The sequence below is a fragment of the Corvus kubaryi genome, unplaced genomic scaffold (genome assembly GCF_017639235.1).
Source record: "Corvus kubaryi isolate FWS band 111438036 unplaced genomic scaffold, C.kubaryi_AGA036_p1.0 37354, whole genome shotgun sequence".
Classification (NCBI taxonomy): Eukaryota; Metazoa; Chordata; class Aves; order Passeriformes; family Corvidae; genus Corvus; species Corvus kubaryi.
This window is the reverse complement of record NW_024581116.1, coordinates 3,926,550-3,952,678: the sequence shown is the minus strand read 5'-3', so window position 1 is coordinate 3,952,678 and position 26,129 is coordinate 3,926,550. Positions and strand designations below refer to the sequence as shown.

Below are 26,129 nucleotides of genomic sequence, written 5' to 3'. Positions count from 1 at the left end.
TCAGCACCAACCTCATCCCATTGACCTGCGGGATGGTAGAGCTGGAGTGGAGCTGGAGAACCTTCCTGTTCTTGAAATGTGCACTTTATTTTAGGCCATGCTAGAATTAGGAGAAACTGTCACAGCAACAGGGCAGGGTGAGTTAACCCTGAGGCCATCAGTCAGGGTACGGCTCACCTCCATGGGCCCGAACTCTCCTTTTCTCCCTAAACAAGGCAGCCCAGGCTGTGCTGCTGACTGGGAACAGCCCCTGGCCCACACTGTTCTTTGAAGGATTTCTGTGAGTCTTGGCACTAGCATTGGCTGAGACGAGCAACATGGTAACTATGGGCTAGGCCTCCTAAAACAAGGCAGAAAGAGACCTCAGCAGTTCGTCTACTCAGGCCCTACATCTCATGGCAGGTGTTTGTTTAAGCTCTGCAAAGGCACCCTTGGCTGGAGAAATGCCATTTCTTGGTGTTGTATCTAATGAGAAAACCTGCCATCATGCATAACTTGTCTTTGCATTGCTGTGTTTTTATGCCATGTGAACCCAAAAAGTACCACAGGAGTTCACAAGTCTGGATCATCCCTGGTCTCAGTCTGAAGTGTGATATAATTTTGAACAAGGATAAGCATGTCTGAAGTCTACCATTCCTTAAAGTCTTCTGAACATTAGTAAAACAAACTAGTCCCATCTGTGTTGATGATACTGTGGCTTGATCTCACACCTAATGCCAGTGTTCAAGATATAAGAGCTCTGATAATTTTGAAAATATTATAGACAGGTGTAGCCTTCCAAGAAGTTAAATAGTAGCACTATTTAGCCATTCTGAGTTGTCCTGTGCTCTGGAAGACAGATCAGTACAAAAATAGTAAGGCTGGAAATGAAATCAGTGGAACAAAATAGAAACAATTTTTTTCTCTCAGGCTTTATCATTAGAGAAGGGATTTAAGAGATATGGACAACAGAGACCTGCCTTCACTGGTTTGAGGGATTGCCCTCCATTTATATGACTCTTTGTGCAAAAGGTGGACGCTATTTAGTACTTCCACCTTTTTGTTGCTAGGTGTGACAAGCCTGGCCCTCAGACAGGAAACTCCCTTTGTCCAGAGCGGGATTATACAAACTCCAAAAGGCTGACACCTACACAACTTACAGGAGCTTCCTACACAGCCAGCTGCACTCGCAGTAGTAACAGGAAAAAAATCAAGAGGTTAATAAAATGAAATGAGCAGGAAGCATGCAGTCATCAGACTTTCTAGTACTTCAGTCTATAGAAGTAACCCATGTCTGGCCTGACTCAGGGACCCAATCCAAAACTCAGTGCAGCCCATGGAAATTCCACTGCAACAGATATGGTTAGACCTCACTCTTCACTACATTGATATGGAAGTACCTGGCAAGTTCCTCCTTCCTGGTAGTACCACAGTGCTGAGCTTCAAATATCTTGTTGTGTTATTTCTACTTGTGAATTAGGCCTGCACGCCACTGCAGATGCTCCAAAAAGCACAAGGAGAAGAAGGGAAAGTTCATGGCTACATCCCTTCTCTCATCCCAATCGTCAGAGGTGAGCTGGCGTGTGCTTTTCCACAGGCTTTCCAAACATGTGGTACCCAGCTGCATACAAAGAGCTGAAATAGGAGGGTGGAGTTCATTGTTCAGGGATTATTTTTTCTTTTTTCTTTGTTCGTTCTCTACAAAACTCCAACATGGAAGTCAAGCAGGAGGCTTTAGCTGGAGTAGAGAAAAACCTGAGTGGAAGTGAGAAAGAACTGCCAGGAAGAAGACAAGAAATGGACAGGGCATCTTTTTCCAGTAAAGTGTGATTTAAATGCCCTTTCACTTTGGTTTCAGCTATCACTGTTTTCAGCCAGGCATATTAACATGCCACGTGGCATGGGGAACATTCATCCCTTCACTTATGAGTTCCATGACATCTGTTTGCACAAAACTAACAAAAATAAGAATAACCCCTCTATTCCCCTGGAAAACAAAACCTTTGCTCATGTCCTAGAGATCCCTGAGCATCCCATCAAACTCAGCCCCCTGCACCATGCTAGCTCCACAGAGCTGGAATAATACAGTTCCACAAACATCACAGAGAAAGCATGCCACAGCCTGTTTATTGCCTGTTTGAATCCTTATCACCAACCAATTCAGTTTTGTGTCCTTGATTAATTTCTGTTTATTTTATTTTTGTTCTCATTCAGATGTGTTATCTAAGGTCAGTGCAACTTCCCCTGTCCCCCCTTTCCCTTTCAGCCAAGTCTCCCATGAAATATTGTTGTGCCTGGGTGTGTGTTTCTTAAAGTCATTGTGTGTTTTCTGTCTGAAACAAACATTGTCTGATCATCCAACTTATTACGCACTACCCAAAGGTCATGCTTTATGCAGAGAAAGGAAAGCTCTTCTGTTGTGGCTGAGGAATAACAAACTGGACAGGCACTGAAAACAAGGCTTTCGCCCCAGAGTTCAAGACTCTGGAAAAATGTTCCATAGCTGTTTGCAAATGCTAACCAAGGTTCAGCTGCTTTAGGGTACTGGGCAGCCATGGAGCCAAACTGTCCTGTGCCAGCTGCAGATCTCTCCCTTCATACCTTCTAACCTGCAGCAGCTTCTGGTTCCTCTCTCCAGGCATCCTTCACCTCCACAGATCTTACAGCCTTTCATCCAAAATACCTAAAGGGAGGCAGAGTTGCTTAGGCCACAGGAAAATGCTGGCATGGGGGTAACTGAGCTTAACTAACTGTTTTTAAAAAAAATACAGCTAAATTGGAAAGATGTAGAACAAGTACCAAAGAGGCAGGAGAACTGCTGTGCTAAAATGGCATAGTACTCTTCAGCCTCAACAACTGATGGGGAATGTGAAAGTGACATATGTGGCACAAGGCCATGTAAAAAATTTGTCCTATCTAGTTTGACAACTTGACCCTCACGAGTGGTAGATTCAAAGCAAGCAAAGGAATTCAGACCTCTTTGCTCCTGCAAATTATGGATTCTGGACACTCTCATAGGTTTTCTTATAATTTACTTCATTTGTGTCAGCTTAATAGGCCATTAGGGCTGTTAAACACCAATGACCTGCCTTTGCCTCAAGAAATCCCTGTAGCTCTTGATAGCCAGAAATGGAAAGAAAATTCTGAAGATGTGCTGCTGCAAACTTACTTCATTTTTGTAAAGCTCTTCCCAAGGGCCTCTGCTATAGCTCTTGTTGGATAAGAACCACCTGGGCTAGAGAATGCTTGGATCCACCCAATCTGTTCATGACATTAAACAACCAGAGCCCATTTGAAAGGATGGAGAATGGTCTCTCAGTGTGAACAAAGGAGTAAAAGCACAGAATTAAAGGCTTTTACAATGAGGCTTTAAAGCAGAATATGGCTGCCTGACTACACAGGGGGCTCTTGGCCTCAGTGACCCAGGACATGTCTTACAGCCTGAGGAGAGGGCCAAGAGCTGAGGCTGGGGACTAATACCCCCCTCACAAAGAACTGCTGGTTGAAGATGTGTTGCACCTGCAATGTTGTTTGTTTTCTTCTTGCTGCTGATGCCAAAGTTGTATTCATCTCCCTTTTGGCACAAGAGGGACCACTTTCCCAGACATAGCATGTAGAAAGGTTTCAGCCAACAGGAAGAAAATACCTTTTGTTGGATGGCTGCATGGGGAGTGATAACTCTGCGTCTTCTGAAACAGAAATGCTTGTTTCCGCTTCTGCATTTAAAACCCCTTAGCAAGGAAGCCACTTCAGGGTGGGTGTATCTTTAGGTCCCCTCATCAGTTATTTTTAGACATTGACAAGATCCCCCTGTGCCTTTCCTTTTCCAGTCTAAGCAGCTCTCTCAGCCTCTCCTGGTATAACAGATGCTCCAGCTCCTTAATCATCTTCATGGCCCTTTGCTGGACTCACTCCAGTGTGTCGCTCATGTACTGGGGAGCTTAGGAACTGGACACTGTGCTTAAGATGCATCCGGAACCAGGAAATCGTATTTTTCTTAAGTCTTAACATCAAATGAGAAGTGTTGTCACAAAGATTCTAGAAAGAAGACATGACTGGCAGGATAAGAAAGGCTTCCAAATGTGTCTGCCTGTCAGAGACAGAGTTGGCGAGTCAGACAGAAGGATAAGGTGGAGTAGGCCAGGTCCCTCTGGGTGAACTGAGGTTACCTGAGCTAAGGAACCCAAGTAACGAGCCACAGGTCTGAGAGAATGTCTATAGAAGTAGCCTGGAAACCAGAAATGAGCTACTAAGCCCTGCTGCAAGGGATTATACGGAATGCCAAGAGCATGTTATTTCCAGCTCTGGTAGAACCCAGGTGTCTGTATCATGCTACACTGGCAAGGCCATAGAAGCCATGAGCTACTACAGAATCACAGAACATGCTGAGTTGGAAGAGACCCCCAAGGATCACTGAGTCCAGCTCCCGGCCCTGCACAGGACCATACCCAAGAATCCTGTGGGCATCACCTCCCTGCCAAAAATGCCCTTCCTGTCCTAACACAGTGATGTGGCTGTAAGCGCAGGTGTATTGTCACCCAGTCCCTGGGGAGAGGCTGGCCAGAGGTCCAGCTTTGGTGTGGTGCCCTCCCAGAGGGGCCAGCTGTACAGCTGGCCAGCAACCAGGATGGTGTTCATGCCTCTCCAAATGTGCCGGACTGTTTCTCACCTTCCTCCTTCCCTGAGTTAATGCTTAGCCAGTAACTGTGGCAGTTGATGCTTATTCATGCAAGAATACCCTCACTGATCTGGCAGATTGCTGTTCTCCAGAGACAAGCAGTAAGTCCAACTGTGAACTGTGCCGGGAGGGCTAGGAAAACATTGCAGGGCTGGCTGGCACTGTCCAGAATGTGTTAAAAATGCTCACAGAAAGTTCTTTCAGCTGCTCTCAGAGCATTAGGAATGCCTGGAGAATGTGATAATTTGAACATTTAGCTGGGCAGTCTGTGCTCTCAGTCATCTGCTATTTCAGCTGCCATGCCCTGCAAACATGAGTCCTACAGAGCTGTTCTCTCCTTGCAGGAAGTCCTGTGTGGTCATGGTATGATTTGAGCCTGATCCTCAGATAGCTGGGGCTAAATTATTTTCATTTTCCGTGTAGATTATTTGGGTATGTAAAAAGGTCATCAACAATTCACAGGAAGGCTGATGGAGGAATAGAGGAATCTAAAGTCATAATCGTAGGTCAAAAGGAAAGATAAATACTGCATGAACAAAGATGGAAAATGTGAGCTGATGTAGAAAAAGGTGTGAACCAGAGCCCTCCTCTGAAAATGTTTTGGGGAAACCCTCAATAAGGCTGTAGATACAGTTTACCTCCTCTGTGCTTAAACCAGAATATTGTGCTGCAAAGGTCCAGAAAGGAATTCCTAAACTGTCTGAGGTAGAATCACAGACTGGAAAAGAACTCTAATATCATCAAGTCCAACCATTAACCCTACACTGCCAATCCACCACTAAACCATGTCCCTCAAGTCCACATGTACGCATCTTCTTAATACCTCCAGGGATGGTGATTCCAACACTGGCCAGGGCAGTCTCTTCCAGTGCTTGACCACCCCTTCCTTGAAGAAATTTTTCTAAATAGCCAATCTAAACATCCTGTGGTGCAATTTGAGGCAATTTCCTCTTGGTCTGTTCTTTGTTCCCTGGGAGAAGAGCCAGACCCCCACCTGGTTGTCAGATTCACCCTCCTGTCAGGGAGTTGTAGAGGATGAGAAGGTCCTCCCTGAGCCTCCTTCTCTCCAGGCTGAGCCCCCCCAGCTCCCTCAGCTGCTCCTCATCAGAGTTGTGCTCCAGACCCTTCTCCATCTCTGTTGGCCTTCTCTGGACATGCTCCAGCATCTCAGTGTCCTTCCTGTCATGAGGGACCCCAAACTGAACACAAGATTTTTGATGTCTCACCAGTGGCAAGCACAGGGAGACAATCACTGCCCTGGGCAGTCTAAACACAGCTCTGAGAACACAGATCCCTGCCCTTGCACATCTCCTCTGAATCTCTTTGAATTCATTAATTGCACAAACTGAAGAAGTGCAGAGACACACAGGTAATTGGAAGAGATCAGCAAACAATCTACCTGTCACGCCATTGCCACAAACTCACATGGAGGCAGAATCAAAGGCTCTCTTCCATGTCAGCAATTTATAGCCCGTTCTTAAAAACTTCAACTGAAGGGAACTTTGCAGCCACCCTGGGTAGACTAATTTAGTGCTTCTAAACATTACAATTACATATTTTCCATAATCACCAGCATATTTATCTTTGCTTCAGATTGTGTGACTTCACAACATCCTTCAGCCAGCTGTCACTGTGAACATCCCTTACAGTCCTTTTTCAAGGGACAAACTGTTATTGAGTCCGTACCTGAGTCTTGTCCTATCTAATCTCAAAAACCTTCAGCCTGTTCACAAGATTATTGCTCTTGTCATTGAGGTCATACAATGCTCTTGTCTTAGCATTCCCATGGCTCTCGTTTGGATGCTCTCCAATACAGCAACATCCGGACAGAGCGCTCCAGCCAAAACATCAACAGCATCATAGAGTGCACTTTGTTACCTCCCAGGTCTTAAATTAAAAATATTTGTTAAAAAAACTAATAATGATATTTCAACATCGTTACAATGAGTGAATTTAGGTAGCAATTTCTTAGGACTCCCTCCAGAGTTTTTTTCTGCAAGACTGAGATGGGCAAAACTCTCTAAAGTCATGTGATAGAGACAATAAATGAAACCCCAAGCATTGCCAGATTCACCCCAAAAACGTTTATCTCAAAGTAATCTACCTGTTAACTCCAATATGCTTGGGATTCACTCTGTCCTCACATGTTAAAAACACAGCTTTGGGTGTCTGAACACACAAAATTCAGACTCAATAATAAGAATAGCACATGATGCAAGAACCCACAGTGTTGCATCCAGTTTCTGAGAGATTCTGGCATCTTTTTCTGCATTTGGATACAATTGACAGTGGGGTTTGATTACACAAACTGAGAAGATTCATTTCTAGAGATGAGACTGAAGTGTGAACATTCAGGACTGGAATGAGGATGGGTGAGTCAAGAAAGCTTGCAACACCTTCATTTCTAAGATGTTTCCACATTTGCTTTCACTTTAAACAGTATCTCCCAGGGTGCAGCTATGAGGGAACCTTACCCTGGTCTATCTTTCATGACAGATGAAATGTGTTCATCACACATTTCCAGTGAATTACAGGACCCATGTAGCTCTGCCTTGTTCTGGATGAGTGCTCCTGGTTCAGAGCAGGTGTCCTCTAACACACCTCTCGCTTGCTTTCCTGAGCCTGTGAAGGCTAACTGCAGACTCAAATGCTTAAATAAAAAATGTTCTGGGGTTGAAACTTTAAATCTGTAGAATCCAGGAAGTTCACAGTTTCTGGTGACATGACAGTACATGATGAATGAGTACAGGAAAAAACATCAGGATGATCAGGACATTGCCTGCGCTCACATACCAAGTTGATTACATACCTAATGCTCTGGCATTGTATAATTTTCACATTCTCCTGCAAAGTAAACCAAAATTTATCATACCTTTAGGCTGCAGTTTGGTGATATGCCTTGAGCAGAAACCCTCTTTTAAGAAAGCCTTGCTGACATTCTTTCCCCTTCTCACACCCCAGGGTGCCCTTAGAATTTTTGAAAAACACAACAAAACCTCCCCCACAAAAAAAAAAAAAAAAAAAAAAAAAGAAAAAAAAAAGAAAAAAGAAAAAAGAAAAAGAGGGGGGTTGGGAAAAGAGAGTTTAACACAGACCAGTTTTCCAGTCAAGGGCTGGCAATGTGGAAAGTGTAGTTGCACCACAGGTAACTCAGCCTAAGCCAATTCTGCCTTCACTTCAGCACAGCCTCTGCACTGGCACTACTGTTCATCCAAACCTGCAAGCAGTCAGCCAAGGGAGCAACTTTGGGAGAAAATGATCAGCTTTTTCTGTAGGGATAGACCATGGACTTGTGTTGAACAGCTTGCCAGGGCAGAAAGGAAGAGGTCCTCCTTGTCCTTATGCTCCTGCCATGTCTGCCAACCCCTGTTCCCTCTCCCTTCCCTGCCTGGGGCCGCTTACCTGCTCCTCTCCTTGCTCTGGCCCTGTCACTCACGGGGACCTTCTCTAAGATGATCAGATTCGCTCAGATGAAAGCAAGCTGGACACTTTATTGCTGTTTTAGTTTTCTACAGGGACAGGGAGTTAAACTGACCAGAAGGCACCAGCACAAAGCCATCAATAAAACCAGTCTGCAGAGAGAGAGGTGGTGGCATTAAGTGCTGTAGATGTAGGCTTGGCCTTCTGCTTCTTCAGGTTCCTGAACCAGCTTGGGTAAGCAATAAATCAGACCAATGCCAGCACAACAGTGAAGACAAAAACATGCTGTAAGGGCAAAGAGGGCATCAGTCATGCCAATTTAATCACCTTAAAACTGCTGCAAAAGGCTGAGGTCTGACTCACCACATTGCAAGGAGCAGCAGGCAACCAGGTTTGCAGAAAAGGGAACAGACCTATCTCCTGAATTAATCAGTGTTTAAAAAATAATCCCCCACAACATGAGCTTAATCTCAGGGTTTTCCACACAGCTCAGTGAGTCACTGTCTCACACACTGTTGTGGAAACAAATTCCATTGATAAACCAACTGTTACCAAACACTGTAGGGACAAGGGTTCCACTGTTACCTGGACAGATTTCCACTATTTGTCCACTGTGTTCTTGGCTCCAGCTTTTGTTCAAGGTAGAAACATAACACATCAGAATTTCCCCTGGTTTCTGGGAATTCCAGTAGCCATCAGAACTGCAGGTCTGCATCTCTGTGCAGCTTCTCCAAGGGCCTACATGTGTCTCCATAGAGCCTTGCAGGCCCCTCACAGTAAACGTGCTGCCAGCTCAGGTTGGAAGATTTTGGGGGTTTCCCCCTTAATAGTTAAGTCAAAGTCCACAGACATTTTGCCATAGCTACAAAACATGATTTTGCAGCTTTCAGTCCTCAACACCCTCTTTTGTTAGAACAAAGAAGGTGAGTAACAGCAGTGGAACAAGTTAATCCACTAATCTGCAGATAAGACACTGAAGAACTCAGATCAGTGCAGGGGGAAATAATGAGTACAACCTGATGAATGGTATCAGGAAATATCTCCTCTTAAAATGCCTTGTGGGTTTTCTGCGGTGGTATATCTGCCCAGCCTCACACTTGAAATTTGAGTGCAGGCTCTAGAGGCAACTTCTTTTCTGGGCAGTAATAACTTGTTCAACTAATTATAAAAATTCCCATGGTTTAATTTCTCTTTGAGAGAGTAGCCTGGGCTGTGGTAGAAAGCAGATGATGTTTAAGATGAATCCAATTAGAAGATCTCTTTGAACCACCTGAGAAGGTAAATCATATTATATCTCTGGGTGTTGTCTTTATTTTCTAAAATGTGTGATGATGACTATTGTGCTGGGTGGATTTACAAGAGAAAGTGTAATTATTTTGCAACATTCGTGAAAAAGAGAAGCTTAGAGAAAATTTAAAAAGAAGGTCATGTATCTCACCTATGTCCTGGGTTAAAATGAGACCTTGCTATTTACCTCTAGGAATCCTCTGCATTTTAGAATTAACTTTGAACAATATTTTCCAACCTGAATGCGGTGGGGAACCAGCATTTGATAGCAAATCTGGACTTCTTTAGCTCTCTGGGGCTTTTTAAGTTGAAGATACTTATTGCTTCCCAGGAGACATCTTGTATGAGAAATGAGGAATGTGTCTACACATGTGCTTTGCCCACTGAAGGCAGACAAATACTTTAGAATTTGCTTGCTAAAAAGTTTACAGCAATGCTTTATTCATTGGGAAATTAAATGAATGAGGGGAACAGCCACATCACTTGAGAAGAACATTTAATACTTTTCCCCATTTGCAATTCGTTTGTTGATTTTCTGGCTTTCTAGATACTGGCTTGGGATGTTTTGGAGCTTTAAATAGCTACCAAAGCCTGAGCAGCAGCCCAGCTCTCACTGACATGAGTTGTCCTCTATATGTTGTCTTACATGTACAATTAACAGGGTGTTTGCTGTCAGCTACATAAAGTCACACAAAAGATATATTTGAAAATAGGGGCTGACCCACAACATTTGAATATGAAGGCAAGTTTGGGAGCAGGGCAAAAGATAAATGCAAAACTGTACCAGATGTTGTTTACCCTCATCATAAATTTTGTTTAATGACCTTTTTGCCTTTCTATTATCTGTTTCAACAACCTGTTACCAGTGTAATACAAACTCTTTGTGTAGATTAAGTTTTTTTTACCATATGCTGTGAGAATATGCTGAATATACAAAGCTACCAAAAGCCTTTGTTTTGTTAGTGCTTCAATTATTAAGTCATGTCACTATCTCAAGGACTTGTGTCACATCTTAAAATATTTCCCTCTTGATCCACTTTGATCAGTCATGATCTTGGGATCAGCCAGATCCATGGAATTCTTGAGTTTGTTACAAATGGATGGTATCTTAAAAACAGCAAAATAGTCTCTTTTGTAGAATTCTGGATATAGTGACAGACACACCCAGGAAACTGAAAAAAATTTCCCCACATTTTTTTCCCCCCCAATTCTGTTAGCCATTCATTGATTGGATTAAAAAAAACAAACTGTAGCACTCTTTTATTTTAATAGATTTAGGAGTGGGGTGGGAAGATACTCTGAATCACTGTGATGTTCTTTCTGGTTATTTCTGTATAGAAGTATAAGAGCAGCTATACCATGTTAGCTCAGATGTCTAGATAAAAGAGTTTTCTCTCCCTTTTCTTTTATTTTCTTTCTTTGTTTATTTTATTTTGTTTTGGTTTACTTTTGTTTGGTTTTGTTTTGCTTATGTTGGGTTGGAATGGGTTTTTCATTTTGGTTTTGGTTTTTTCCTTCCATTGCTATCCTAAAATGTCTTAAAATTAATTTTCCTTCTTTAACTGCATCTCAGAATTCAGCTGACATTTTCTTCAGACCCCATTTCTGAGTGGTAGTAGTCAGTTCAGAGTCCAACACAGAACACATAATGTCATGATGATTTCTTTCTACCTTACACTTATCAGTGCTGAATTTTGTGATCAGGTCACTCAGTCTCCTATGACCCCAATGCAGATCTTCACAGACAGACTTCGCTTTTGTTAGTCTCAATCATGTAAAGTTTTCCATGGTGTTGCTACACTGATCACTGCCTTTTCCACATTGCTTGAGAACAGAGGGTAAGGTACAAGCTTACACCTCATTCCTGCAGAGCTCTGGTGATGGCATCTCTGTACTGGAAAAGAAAATAATTTATGCCTACTTTTGCTTCCTATCTTTTAACCAGGTGAGTATCCAGGTGAAGTCCCATTCCAGATGGATCTCTGTAAGAACCACATTTGGTGAGAAAAGTCACAAATCCCTGCTGGGCACCCACCTTGGTGACATCGAGTACATGCGTGGCTATAAACACATTGCCATCCTCTTCCAATTCACGAGGTGAGACCTCAGATCATGTTCCTATTGTCATTTTCTGTCACGGGCTCCTCTGAGCAGTAAAGTGCCAGCAAAGCCCCAGCCCACTTGGGAGCACCAGCTCTGATAAATAATGGTTGCAATAGGCAGCCACTGATCTCAGGAGGTGCTGATTTTTCTGTTTTCCCCTAGTGACTCACTGCCTTGCAAAACTTGAGTTTGGATGAACAGCCTTTTCAGTGCAGAAAGATTGTAATTTTACAAGAGTTCATGATTTTAATCAGGCTGGTGTTAGCCACTCAGGCACTGTTCAGTACTATGCTTAGAGTCTTTCCTCAATGCTGAAAATGATTTTTCACAACCTGCTTGGGTTCTGCCTTTTTCTGTAGCTCTCTAACAGTTGTTAATTCTGGAGCTAGGAAACTGATTTGTTAGGAATAACCAGAAAGTGCATATTCATAGCAAAATATATATCTTTTATGTATTCTTCACCTCCTTTTCTCTATTCCCTTTGGTTGCATAAATGTCTTATAAGGGCTCATGAGTGTTTTACCTCTCCCTTTATGTTTCATCATCCAATCTACTGCATGACTAAATTAGCTCAGGTATTAATGATGTAGGAAATGTTACTGGGGTGGGCAGGTGGGGGTGTGTGTGTCCCTGTGTGTGTGTGTGATTTCAGGAACCACATTATATTCTTGTGTGTCATCTTAGATTCTTGTTCACTAATTTGGTAACTTCAGTGCAATTAATGGAGAAGTGCTCTAAAACCTCAAGATAACACAGATTATTTCCAGGAAATACCACTCCATTGTGTCCATTTAGCCAAGGGGTAAAAACCACACAGAAATCTGTAGCTGAGCCCATGGTGATGCTACAACCCTCTCCAGAGTGGGATACAGCTGGTGGCAGAGTCCTCTCTGCTGCAACAGGACAGCCCCTCACTTGCAGCAACATTCCTAACTGTTCCCTCATCTCCTGGCTGTGCATTTCCCAAGTACCACTGAGAGGGATATTTGAAGAGCCAAAGTCAACTTTTCTCATGGCAGATTTGCACCATTTCCTTTGTCCCTGTTAGGAGTCTGCTTAGGATTCTGCTTTCTCCAAGCAATTCCTTTCTCCTATTTTGAGTAGGTACAGCTGACATAAGAAAAACGAGAGATGGTGGAAACAGTCTGATGGCAGTGCAGAGGAATAGTTACAGGCCTTGTTCTAAGGCCTGTCTTGCATGGACTGAACAGGCAGAGTTGCTGAAGAAGGCAGAACACACTGTTTTTGTGGAGTGGGCTGGTATTTCCTACTGCATGAGTCAGATGAAAATTCCCTGGTCCTTTTGCTTCATTGTCTTTTCAGGCTGTACAGCAAAGTCACCGGGCAAAATGTCATCCCCAACCAATACAGGTCTCCACTGCCTGTTCCTGCTGGTCTCAGCCTGCTGCCAGACACCACAGGGCTCAAACTTCTATCCATTCCCATATGTAGTGAGTATCCAGCCCCCTGGCTTTCAGTGACTCTCTGCTTGTAGCACCCTGATGCTCTCCTTTACATCCACAAAACCTCGGAAGAAGTCAGAATAAGACCAGGGGGAATCTGAACCCACAGTGTGTAAAAGAAATGGAGAATTCCAGGAACTGGGCTCTTCTTGTTTCCCAGTCTTAAAGCCTCTCCAGAAGGCACTGAACAAAACACATCTGGTTTCTCACCTGTGTTGGTCTGCAAGGGATTTCAGTTGCTATCTCTGGAGCTAAGTCTGCATAACAGTTATGTGGGCACTGTTCCTGGATGGAATTCACCCATCCTATGAGAAAAGAACCAAATATATCTAGAAGTGAAGTGTTTGCAGGTAGGCGACAGGACTGTCCCAACAGTAGGACAAGAGCACATGACCAAAACACCACTCCTGAGTGATTTGTGTTTAGATGTTGCCCATGAACTGAGATTTTACTTCAGTTTCCCACATTTTCAATAATCCTCACAGATCCCTTTTGTTTCACCATTAGTGTGAATTATGGAAAGCCATCTTGTGTTTCATCCTGCACATGGGTTTGTTATTTCTGCACAAATAGTCCCTAACAAAAAAGACAAAAGAGGAACAGAGAAACCAAGGGTCTGACCAAATGGAAGTAAATACAATCTGGTAGAGAAAACTAGTCTACAAATCTACCACTCTTGGTCATCACAATTACTATTAGACCAGAAAATACTTCGTTTGTCTTCTCCATCGTGAGCAAATGGAGAACCTCCTTCTTTGAGAAAGCTGAAAAAAAGGAAAGGAAATGTGAAGAGGAAGGTGGGAACTCCTTAAGCTCTTTCAACCATTATCCCCTGTCTTGGCAAACCAAAATATGTCTGGTTGCAGCAGCCTCACCTGCGCTTCAGCAGGTGTCTAACAGTGGCCAAATATCTTGTTTGATTTTTTTTTTTCAAGCTGTCTCCATCTCAGCACTTAGGAGTTTTCATGAAAAAAGCAACACCTCTTTTTTTAGCACCATTGATCATGGGACAGCCTGCAGATGAGTCATTACTTAACAGTGTGAAATATGTGAACTATTTAGCAACCTAGCAATCCCCTGCAGTTGTTTGGGAGAATAATTGAAAAAGGAAATCACTGAGTCCAAACCTGGAGGAAGACGTGGGTCACAGTGCACTTTCTGTAACTCTTGCAGCCAACCTCTAACACGAAGGTAACATCCCAGCAGCAAAAAGTGCCAGCACGCCTTGGGATCCTCACCCCAGCACAGCTGCAATAGAAACCCAGCTCTAATCACACACCAGATGGTTCCTTTATGTAAAGAGATGACTTAAGAGTTGCCAAGCTATTCACCCTTTCTGTAAATAAAGGTTTCAGTAGGAACCAAGAAACTGGCAAAACTGCAAATTTCCTGCCTGCGTCTTTGCTTGTTCTTTAGCCTTTCTTGCTAACGGTGGTGCCAGTGTATTTTTAGGGCACAATTAAAAAAAGATAAGATGGTCTGAATCTCACTTGGCTGCAGCCTGTGTAAACCCAGTCATAGTGAAATGGTGCCACCCCTGCCCTGGTCAACTGTGTGTTACTGATGGCCCCAAAATAGCTGACCTGTCAACTGAGCTGGAGCCAAGGCTTTTCAATCCCCTTTCTTCTCCTGCTCAGGCTGGCTCAGCTGCCGCAGAGGTGGGAGCTCAGAGCAAAGAGGAAAGCAAAGGGTGATCAGAGTCCAGTTTCTGGATTCAAAGGCTGAGTGGCCACGTTTCCCAAGCAGTTCACAAGGCTGGCCCAGGACTAAGTGCACTGTGTAAGCCCACTAGAGGCCTTGAGGCTCAGACACGAAAATCCTCCTAAGCTGGAACAGTTGGCTTGCAGAGATATGCAAAGAGGCATCTGCAAACTCAGTACATCCCTCAGCTGGTGCTTAACCCTTCCCTTCTTGGAAGATAGAAACTTTCTGTTTAAAGAGGAAGTTGGGGTGGGAGGTTGGAGAGGTGAGGCCAATATTAGTGGGAAAAAATTACCTATGTCAGTATTTTCTTCACTAATTTCTTTTGCCAACGACAAGAGCTAAAGTTTCACCTTGCTGACCTCACAGAGCTTCACCCTCTTTTTTTTTTTTTTTTCCCCACAGATTGACAGCATACTAGAACAGGAAAGCTTCCACCCAGAGATGCAAAGACAGAAGCGAAACAGTATGTACACAAATGCACGGTAACAGAGCAGGCTTCTGTAAGCCAAGGGTGAAATCACTGTTAGGGACAGCATCTCTTGATGTACTGAACTGGGAACATCAAGGACAAGATGTGGTTGTGGTCTAACCCCAGCTAAGCACCACAGTGCCACTCACTCACTCTCCCTCAGTGTGATGGGGAACAGAATCAGAAGGATAAAGTGAGAAAACTCATGGAATGAGATAAAAACAAGATAATCCTATATGGCTCAGTCTGTGGTTGGCAACCCATGTACTTCCTGACTCTACAGAGAGAAGGGATGAGACAGCATTCTATGAACATACTATGCCATTTGTATCAGCTTCCTATTGCTCTGACACCAAAGAAATCTGGCTTTTGTCAGACAAGCAGCAGATAAAACAGAGGCAGAATGTCTACTGAGTGGGAAACAAGGAGATTCCCTAAGAAGAATGCCACACTTAGCTACCATTAAATAGCAACGAAGACCCCAAATGCTAAACTGGAGGCCATCAATTTGTGATTTACCCTCAAACACAGCTTTGCAGTCTCATTCTATTTCTCTTTCAGTGCTTATTCTTGACCTCCCCCTTCCGGAGTACACTGTTGACATTGAAGTAAGCCTGAAGGATTCATCTTATCTGGACCCAATCAAAGACTATTTCAAAAATGTCAGTCTTACAGTTCCAGTTAATATTTCAAATACACAAACGACAGTTTCAAACATCAGCATTACAACAGGTGTGTTGGTTATTGATTTGTATATTCTGGATAATGTGGGGTTTTGTCAGTATTTGATGTCTCCCACTCTTACCACCCATCACACTTAGGAATCAGCAAAACTGAACCATCTCTGCTGCCTGCTGAAAGATCCAGCAAGGCTGAAGCTGTAGCACACAACAGCATATTTATCTGTCTCTCACCACTCCTCTTTATATAATGTTGGCATTAGGAATAGCTTTGGATGCTTTTCTTTTCCTAAGGAAGGGACAAAGCCGGAGGAAGCCTGAGCCAAAGGATTTTGCTCCAGTTTGGCTAACAAGCAGTCTGAGTTACTTTCAAGTTCCAGGAAGCTGTGACAGCAGTTATCAGACTGTTTACTTCCCTCCTCCTGTATCTGGAACGTAAATGGCTGTAAGAGGCTGTACTCTGACCCTGACAGAGACAGGCTGCATGCAAGAGAGCTCACTTAACCTATTCTTACAGGGCAAGATATCAGACAGGTTTTATTACAGGAGTTGTGGTTGTGCAACATCACATCTGAGTAATATAGCAGAGGATATACAAACACACCAGGCATTTACAACAGCAGAGGAGATTTGATACCTTCTTATCACTGACCCATAAAGCAGAGAAAGGAAGTGTTCAACAGTTCCCAAAACAACATGCAAACGGATTTTCATGGGCCTTTGGGCTCACGTGTAATGTGTGAAAATCAGTTTGTTAATATCTTACTTTTCTAATAACACATTTAGAGCAGAAAAAGTTACAGTGATATGTTTTGTTGGTTTGTTTTTTGGGTTTTGGTGGTTTTTTTGGTTGGTTTCTGTTTTTTCAGTGCTTTAAAGCACTTTGTAATGATGATACCTTCCCTCACACAGCATCTGTTGGGACACAGAACAAAACAACACCTCACTAGCCACTGGGACTCTGAATGATCTTGCTCTTACAATCTTTAAAAGCCTATACACTTCCTTTCAGCTCAGGTGGCATAAAAACATCCAGTCTGAAAAGTATTATGGGACCCTGGCCAGTATGCCAGGTAAATTTTTGGGATCAGACTTCACATCTCCATCCAATTACTTAAAAATAATTGATTGGACTTATCCTTGTACCAGTCTGGTTCCCATTTCTGGTTTGTCTCTTACAATTAGCAGAGTAAAATTTGCAAGGTGTCAGATCACCATTTTAGCACCATTCAAGTGAACTCACAAGAAGGGCAACATTTTGAGATCCCTGTCATGAAGACATAGAAAGGTATATATTTATCTTGCAATAGCTATGCCTCATTTACCATTCTCATGGCATTTCTCTGGCTGTCTGACTCTAGTCTGCCTGCCCAGTGGTGAGAATAACAGCTGCTGTTTCTGTGAAAATGGATATGCCTGGCCGAGCACAGTGTGCAGTGATGTGATGCCCTGCCCTTCTCTGAGCCTGGAACCGGCCCTGCCCTGTGGCTACACACAGAAAATGCCTTTCTATGGACCTTACTGTGAGCCCCAGACTGAAGGTGAGGAGACACAGGGCAGAACTTAATCACTGTGCAGCCCATATACTGGTTAGATGTCAGAATAGTGATAAAAGGTGTGATAAAAGAGCACATCAGGTATCGCGCTCCGGGTTTGCGGTGCTGGATGGTGACAAGCTGCGACCTTCTGAAAACGTCTCCAAGGCAAAGCCGCTCAGCAGGACCAGCACACACTCACACACGTGTACACACACACACACGTGTACACACACACTCACGTGTACACACACACTCACACGTGTACACACACACTCACACGGATAGCTCCTTAAAATGGGTTGATGACAAAGAGGCAGGAAGGGTCTTAGTATGGGGTTCCACGGGAGGAGTTTAGTACAGCCACACGCCTGAAGAGTTCCAGGGACGAAAACAAAGAACAGGAGAGGGTCCAGGTTTAAGTATGGGAGTGGAGGGAGCATGAGGGACCAATGGTCTGAGGGCACGGGGGTGGTACACAGGCGGGACTAGGGAACGGGAGCCAGTAGGGAAACTCTGAGAGAGTGGCAAGGGGCAAGGGCCAATGGGGGGAACAGGGAGTGGAGAACCTTCTAGGGCAGGGACATTTAAGGTACAAAGGCATAGGGAGGCCAACAGAAGCGGAACTGGGCTACAATAACATAACAGAACAGAGCATCCTGGGGGAAGCCTCTTTTGTCACCCTAACCTGGGGAGGATCTTTTGGTACTAGGGACTGTCCCACCAGTGGACTCTCTTTGTCCCTTGTACCACAGGCCCACCAGCCACCACAGTCAGGACTGAGCCAGGTACCACAACACCTGTGAATATAGAAGGTTGGCAGAGATGGTCTAAAGCTCTTCTCCTTGCAATATGGGCCCACCTTGACCCAAACACTTGCAGATATTTAGATGCATTTGGAGCCCCAGCTCCTGGAGTCACTTCCATGCCTCTTTGGGACTTTCAGCTTTTGCTGAACAAAAAGTTTCATCTCATCAGATTTGCAACAGATTTTCACCTCATAAGCATTGTTGTTGATTATTTTCCATTTATTTTTATGTCTTTCCTTACAGACTCATGTGGTATGGGAGAGCCCATTGTAATGAATATGTCAGTCAGACTCGACACAGAGTTCCAGGATGATCTCAAGGATTCTTCTTCTGTGTTATACCAAAAATACAAAGGGGACCTTGAAAAAGCGGTAATGACTTTAGTTTTTCATCTCTGAAGGTAGAGAGCCCCCTAAGAAGTACGGTGTTTACCCCAAGTGCCTAGGATATAGGGTGGCCTGTCAGTATCTCTGTGGGGAGCTGGGAAGTGGGAGCTACAAAGTGGGCCAAAGCTGACTCCATTGAAGGCAACAGCAATATTCCCATTCTTTTTAATACACTGGGAAGTATTTAGGGATCTTTTGTATCTAAAGCACCAAAAAAATCTTATTATTGGCCCTATCTTAAATCCATGTGAGTACACATGAATGAAACCATGAACAGAAATTTATTCCATGACACCAGGAGAGCACCAGGCCTGTTGTATCAGATATGCTACATGTCCTTACTCACATCAGGAATGGAGAGCTTCCTATTTTAAGTATACTGCAGTAATACACAGAGAACTTACACCATGTCACATGTCTTTGTTTACAGTTTAATGCCAGCTACAGATGTTTACCAGGCTTTGTATCAGCAACAGTGATGGGTTTCAGGTAAGTAAATAATTTCATTTTTTCCTGGAAGACACAAATACTTCTGTCCAGTCTCAAGGAGACACGAATCAGCAAAGGCTACATTCAGTCTAGCTAGAACCCACTCCCAGTATACACACACTGAATAACAGAATAATCCCTGCAAAGCAAAGCCTAGATATGACCATGGAAATGGGATTGTGGGTAGAATTCATCACTGTGCAAAAGTCCAAGAAACATAATCATTCTCCATCTGGATCAAAGCCTTTTATGGAAAGGACTGAGCTCCACCCAAAGGGAAAAGGATGCAAATAAACCTAACATCATTTCCTAGGCCATGAGGAAGGTGAATTAGTACATTGACTCTGGATACAGCCTTGGATAAAAGAGACATTGCTGCTGTCCACACATACTTAAATGCAGCTGTAATTTAGGTTTTCTAAGGAAAGTTTACTAGAAATTAACATCAGATGAGGAAGATGTCACATAAAGGTGTTCCTTCTTAGAGAAGAGCTGTAGCACAACTTTCTTGTATACCAGAGCAAGTCTTGAGTCCTGAGAGGTGCCTCCACAGGGCGTGAGGCCTTCCCAGCCATGCAAGATGGGTCACCACCATAAACAAGGACATCTAATTCTGGTGCTTCTCTCATTCTTGTATCCATTTAGCCCTGGAAGTGTTTTTGTGAACTATGTAGTAAGAACAGGAGCAGCAAGCTTCACTCAGGTTGGAGATTCCAACAGAGCTGTACCACAGTTTCTGGATTCATCGTACCAGCTAAACCCATCTACCTTCACAAGAGTAATAACTAGTAAGTTTAAAGTTCTCAGTATTTACCTTCAAACTTTACTTTAGTATTTTTAGCCTGAATCATGTAGCTGCCGTATGTTGTTGATGATTTTGTATTGGACTTTCAAGAAACACTTATTTCTTAGCTGTTTCATTTTATTCTGTGTCTCCAAAGCTTAGCACCTTCATGAGAGGACCATGCATGCATATCTCCCATGAAAACCCAAAGCCTTCCAGCTACTCCACTGATCAGTCATTGGTTGGACTTGGTGATCTCAGGGGTCTGTCTTTTCCAGCCTAAACATTCTAAATGATCCCTGATGTGGTCTGTCCAGAGAAGAGATATTGAACACCCTTAATTCATCTCCAGAACTGAGACAGCTCTAAGAATGTCAGGCTGCCAGCACTTCCTACTCTTTAAAGCAAAACATAAAACTCTTGCAGTTTACATTACAACACATTCCCTTTGGTTTCCCCAGCACATTTTCCATGCTGCTGCTGGACAGTGTGTTACAATTCAGTTGCCTGATCAAGTGCCCTGGAGGTGCTGTGCTCTCAGTGCACTGAGTGCTGTACTGTCTGTCTCAGAGGATTACTTCAACCTGGTTTCCTCTCCTCCCAGTTTATCCAATTAGAAAGTAGTCGTGGTGATAATAATATTTCTAGCTCTCTGCATAAAACGTTCTGGAATCTTTAGCTGAGAAGATACTAAAAGAATATGTTGAGGGAAAATCCCATGGCGTGTATCAGAGGTGGTGTCCTGTAACTGATGCTGGGTGCATGTTAGTTGTGAAGCACCTGGGACCCCTATAAGAGGAAAGAGACCATAAAGATGTGAGCTGAAGTGACACTAATGCAGAATGTTGCTCTCTGTCTTCCCAGATCAGACAAAGTTCACCGTGAAACCCTCGAACATTTTTGAAGGGGACACAGTAACACTGACCTGTGAGATAAACTCAACATTTGCCAATGCGACCTGGTATCACTCTGATCAGCCCATCTCAACCAGCTCCCGGTACTCAATAGAGACAGTTTTAGCAACCAGAAGATCGATTCTTAAAATTACCAACGTTACGATGAAGGATTCTGGTATGATTTTCCATTGTTAAAACAGCAGATGTAAATCTATAGTGTGGCTAGTTCTATGAAATGCAAAGATGAATGCAGTGGCTGCATTTTCCTAGAGGAAATGTGAAAATTACACTGCCCTTTGTAATTTTCCTGTTGTTTTCATTAATGAACTACATACTGACTGACACTGCCAGTAAGATGTGAACTGACTGAAATGATTGTACGTGACTGGTCTAAGTGCCAGGCTTCACTGTCATGTCAGGGGAGATGCTGGTGTCTGAATGGCTGTGAGGCCTTTCCACCCTTTTGGTGTGGTAACTGGAGGCTGTAGCTGAATTTGCCCTTAACATCCTTGTGCCCTTCACACACATGCTCTAACTAGTCAGAGCTCAGAGTTACAATTTTGCATGTTTAGGGATTTTTGAAAATCAGAAACAGGTAAACTGGCAGCATTTTTCTGGGAGGAGCTATCAGGGGAATTATTATTATGTATTATCCGAGCTTGGACTCGAGCTCCCACTCAGTTCTTCTCTTTGGACCATGGGTTCTACATTCAGCTTCAAAATGGGTAGCCTGTGATTAAGTATTTGGGCACACATATGCAAGGTAGGAATCATGGGTCCAAAATTCTTTGGACTAAGGATGCCCTGAGCCTTGGTTTGTCCACTCTATGTAAGTGGTCTGCTCACTTGGCTATCCCAGTGGGGAAGGGAAACCCACATACTTAAAATATCTAGGAAGTTTGGAGCTCTGATTGCCAATCTCAAAATCAAGCCTGGCTGCATCTAAGGGGACCCGTGCCTGAGAGAGTGGCTGATAAAGAGAAAGGGACCTGTGTGACCTGGTTGATGGCCCGTTGAATATGAATCAGCAGTGCCCTGGAGAGACATCTGTGTCCTGGGGGACATCAGGCACAACATCTCCAGCTGGACAAGGGAGGGGTTTGTCCCACTCTGCTCTGGGCTGTGGAGGCCTCACTTCAAGTCCTGGGGGCAGTTTTGGGCACCAAAATACAAAAAAGGCATTAAGCTATTGGGCAGTGTCCAAAGGAGGACACAAGGATGGTGACGGGTCTGGAGGGGAAGCCATATGAGAAGCAGCTGAGGTCACTTGTTCTGTTCAGCCTCAAGGAGACTGAGAGGAGACCTCACTGTGGTCTTCAACTTCCTCATGAGGGGGAGCAGAGGGGCAGGTACAGATCTGTTCTCCCTGGTGACCAGGGACAAGACTCAAGGAGGTGGCATGAAGCTGAGTCGGGGGAGGTTTAGTTTGGATATCAGGAAAAGGTTTTTCACCCAGAGGGTGGTTGGGTGCTGGAACAGGCTCCCCAGGGCAGCACCAAGCCTGACAGAGTTCAAGAAGCGTTTGGACAATGCTCCCAGGCACATGGTGTGGCTCTTGGGGTGTCCTGTGCAGGGCTAAGAGTTGGGCTCAATGATCCTGATAGGTCCCTTCCATCTCAGCATAATCTGTGATTCTGTAATAAATACCCTGCTCTCTTTGGCAATACTTTCTGAACAGCTTGAGAGCCTACACTCCAAAGCCAGTTCTGGTGGAGTCCACCCTGAGCACCTCTCTGTCACCCCTTCTGTGTAGGTACCTTTTGCACGGTCAGTCTACATTCTTACCATGACATACTGCTGCCAGAAGAACTATGGGCAGTATACAGATCCCAAAAGCACACCTATTCAGCCAGATCTGAAGTATTTCAGTCTGAGAACACTGATCTCAAGTACCCATCAACACTGAATCGTTATCTGGATACATTTGGCACCAGGAGTCTGCAGAAAGCATTCTTGAGGTGATCTGAGGGTACATACTGATCAGCAAGTAGCAGAGCCACTGCAGAGCAGGGACATGTGAAAACTAGATGTGGAAGTAGCTCCTAAATCTAAATATGGAGGCAAACTCAGCAAAAACTGCTGTTTATGCTTTACAGGTTCCTACAGGTGCATTTTCATACTGAGCAGTCCATTTCACACAGAGATACACACCGCCAAAGAAACAGTGTCTGTCTTTCCGCTACATGTCACTCCAAACTTCGAGGATATTGATGTCACATGTAACAGTCCTGAAGTGCAAACTAAGGGTCTTCTGCTGTCCTGTTGCATTGACAGACACTTAAAATCACTTAAGGTTTCCTGGAAAGTAAATGGAACAATCAACATTACAGGTAAGATTAATAAAAGGTTGTCTTTCACTTGCTAGGTTTGTTCATTGCTCAGAGGTCTTCTCCTACGTGGCTGCCCCAGAGTCCTGGGATGAATACAGGGTATGCTCCACAGGTGTGAGTGGCAGGAGGAGGGACAGATTCTGTATGTCTTGTGTAGGTGCCAGTGGGGTTTCAGGTGTCTCCATACACTGATGCCTTAAACTGTGCTATCCTGGATGGAAACAGCTGCCTGGACCAGCAGCACACCAGCTTCTTCCAAAAAGCTTATTTCTTCATAGTGTAATTTTGAGAGCAAGGATGAGTGCATCAGTCTCTACTGCTATCTCCAGAAGCACCCTTGAGGTACAAAGATCTTTCATGTACCACATAGTGAGATTTGGCAGTCAAGAGGTGCAAGTGCTGCACTGTGAAACAGCTGCTGTACAGCTAAATATGAGCACTGTTTCCCTCTCCACCTGTAGCTGTGATACATCACATACCAGCTGAGTCAGAGGCATCCCAAAAAGTTTTCCAATAAAAGGTTAATAAAACACCAAGTAAATGTGCTACAAAGAGCTACAAAGTAACATGACCAGAAATGCTCATAAACGTCTATGAACCATCACCCTAAGCGGTCTATTGCTCTCTTAATATTTTATGAGTATGAAGTAACTGTTTATTGTTAACTATTTGCTGTAAATTAAGTTTAGCAGAAAGCAGGACTGCGAAATGAGCTAAAATCTTCAAAGCTCATGCAGGGAGTCACTTCCACAGAGAACAGCTGCCAGAGTGCAGCAGTGCTTGAAGGGTGAGGGGATCCTGGCCTACTGCAATGGGCTGCTTTACCCCTGATTCCCTGTGGCCAGGCTTTCCCCCAGGAAATCTGCTCTGCTCTCCTATCAGCTGCTCTGTCAGCTGCAGCATGGGACAGCTTTAGTGCTCACAGCTAAACCAGCACTCTTCAGATTTTAAGTTGAATGACTGTCAAGTACCTCCACATTTTTATTTCAGAATTTGACAACATTAAAATCTGCAGTGTTTACTTATGTTTTACTTACCTTTACTCCCCCTAAGTATCACAGATAATGAGGTTAGGCTTAACCAGAATACTCTTCATTTTGGTTGACCCTGAGGTTTCCAAGCAATGTTGTTGCTTTCTGACTGGTTTTGGCAGAAGAAATCTCAGCACAGTGCTGAGTGTTGCCATTCTGTGAGTGTTGCCAGAGTAAAAGATGTGCAGGAACTTCAGCAATGACAAGTTAAAAGTGCCATGCTGTCAATTACATACAAACACACAAGGGTTTCCATAGCTGGAGTAATTGCTTTTGCTTTCCAGAAGAATTTTTGGACATCATAGCCCTTCAAAGAATGCTTATTTCTCTCTAGGGGAATCCATCTTGAGTGGAAACTGCACTGGATACCAGTTGAACATCAATGAGTCACTGTGCCCACCTGAGAAGTCAGGTGCAGTGACCACATACACGTGTGAGCTGGAGACTGGACATGGAGCCAGGCGCACTCGAAGCATTGGAGTCACGTACCTACGGAAAGGTGAGGGGCAGGGACTTGTGACAGACCACCAGCTCTTTAATGCATAGATGGCCTCTGTGGCACACAGAATTTGCAGGAAAATGATTAAAAGTGATTCTCACTAATGTGACTTCTGTCCTGTATTGTCTCAGCCCACATAACAATATCTTCAAGCACAAACTCCACAGTTTCCGAGGGATACGCGTTCAATGTAACATGTGAAAGTGATGTGAGCAATTATGACAGCATCAGTTGGAAAATCCAGTCTGGAGATGGCACAAAAACAGTAGACTGTGATATGTGTGTCAAAAACAAATTTCCAGCCACGTCTGTGCTCACAGTGAAGTCTGCCACGCAGGACTGGAGAGGTGAGTGAGTATGGTCTCATTGGATACAAAGGCAATGAAATCTCTGTACCAGATCATTTACAGCATCCCTAGCCCTGCAAATCACTGTGAAGCCTGGCCACAGTAAACAAAAAACCCCCACAGTTAAAAGTACAAGTGTTGGAGGACAGCAAGGCTTGATGTTGCCAGCAGCACTGTACTTGTTCAGCATTCATGACCATACAAAAGCTGAGGAGCACTTCTGTCGACTGAGACATGGTTTTGTATCACTTCTTTTAGGCACCTACATCTGCACATTCTCCCAGAAAAACCTGGAGAGTTCTGCCAATGTGACCATTGAGGTGATTTCCTTGCCCCTGAAGCAGAACATCCTGATAGACCCCATTACAACATCGATACAGTGCGAAGTGCCACACGCCCTCGAGTGCTGCATAAGTGCAAAGACCGTGAGAGACTACAGGGTTACATTTGTGGTTCAACAAAATGAGTTTCAAGTTGGTAAGACACAATAAACTTGCAGAATCATTAGTTTCGCTCTATGTCACAGCCCAGTATCTGGGTTTTTTTGTTTTCAGTCAGGTCTGTGTAAACAAGTCATACTTAGTGCTTTCATGACAACCCTGAAGTACTTCTGAGGGTGCAAAAAAAGGAAAATGGACTTTTTCTTGGATGGTTAGCATGCCTGGGGAACATGGCTAGGGTTACTACTGAAGTCACTGCTGTAGTGATAAACACATAATAGGTAAAGTCAATGTTTGGTTTGACTTGCCAGGCAGGGAGAAGTGGGCATCCTGACCCTTCTTCAGACTGGAAATTGCTGAACTCCTTTTATTTGCTTTAATCTTCCATTCTGCCACTTTTTAAAATGAATACTGAAAAAAAACATTACCTAAGAAAATCTACTAAGTCATGAAAAATGTTGAGTTACCCACTAAGAATGCAATTCAAAAAACTATTCAATTTTCTTCGAGGATACAGCGGGCATGTCTTTAACAGCACAAAAGCCTAAGCTTCTATGCCTTCAAATTTAGGGCAATTCTGCAACTTCCATGATACATTTTTATATACTGTAAGTTTCCAAGTGAGTTGTTTTTTATATACTAGAAATTTTCAAGTGAGTAACAAAACAGATAATTTGGGAAAAAAGCAAATATGATCTACAAAAAATAACTCAGGAAACATTCAGGAGTGCAAAAACAACAGGCTGAGGAGTAAAGCAGGTGGAGATTGAGGAGTCCTTCAGTAGCTAAGAAAAAGGCAA

General features: G+C 43.7%; 1 protein-coding gene across 6 annotated transcripts in view; it reads left to right on the top strand.

Moving 5' to 3' along the window:
* ADGRF5 (adhesion G protein-coupled receptor F5) overlaps nucleotides 1-26,129 on the top strand; it is a 48,357-nt gene that overhangs the window by 11,339 nt on the left and 10,889 nt on the right. For 4 of the 6 annotated variants that reach the window (XM_042032831.1, XM_042032828.1, XM_042032830.1 and 1 more), the window contains exons 2-14: nucleotides 11,310-11,461; nucleotides 12,791-12,918; nucleotides 15,037-15,097; nucleotides 15,665-15,835; nucleotides 17,145-17,324; nucleotides 18,371-18,498; nucleotides 18,944-19,002; nucleotides 19,648-19,790; nucleotides 20,651-20,857; nucleotides 22,779-23,012; nucleotides 24,378-24,542; nucleotides 24,674-24,889; nucleotides 25,148-25,366. In XM_042032831.1, the coding sequence (XP_041888765.1) occupies nucleotides 12,817-12,918; nucleotides 15,037-15,097; nucleotides 15,665-15,835; nucleotides 17,145-17,324; nucleotides 18,371-18,498; nucleotides 18,944-19,002; nucleotides 19,648-19,790; nucleotides 20,651-20,857; nucleotides 22,779-23,012; nucleotides 24,378-24,542; nucleotides 24,674-24,889; nucleotides 25,148-25,366 (1,885 nt within the window). In that variant the 5' untranslated portion in view covers nucleotides 11,310-11,461; nucleotides 12,791-12,816. Of the gene's footprint in view, nucleotides 1-9,252; nucleotides 9,356-11,309; nucleotides 11,462-12,790; nucleotides 12,919-15,036; nucleotides 15,098-15,664; nucleotides 15,836-17,144; nucleotides 17,325-18,370; nucleotides 18,499-18,943; nucleotides 19,003-19,647; nucleotides 19,791-20,650; nucleotides 20,858-22,778; nucleotides 23,013-24,377; nucleotides 24,543-24,673; nucleotides 24,890-25,147; nucleotides 25,367-26,129 lie in introns of those variants that run through there. The other 2 variants (XM_042032829.1, XM_042032833.1) reach the window with 2 other exon arrangements.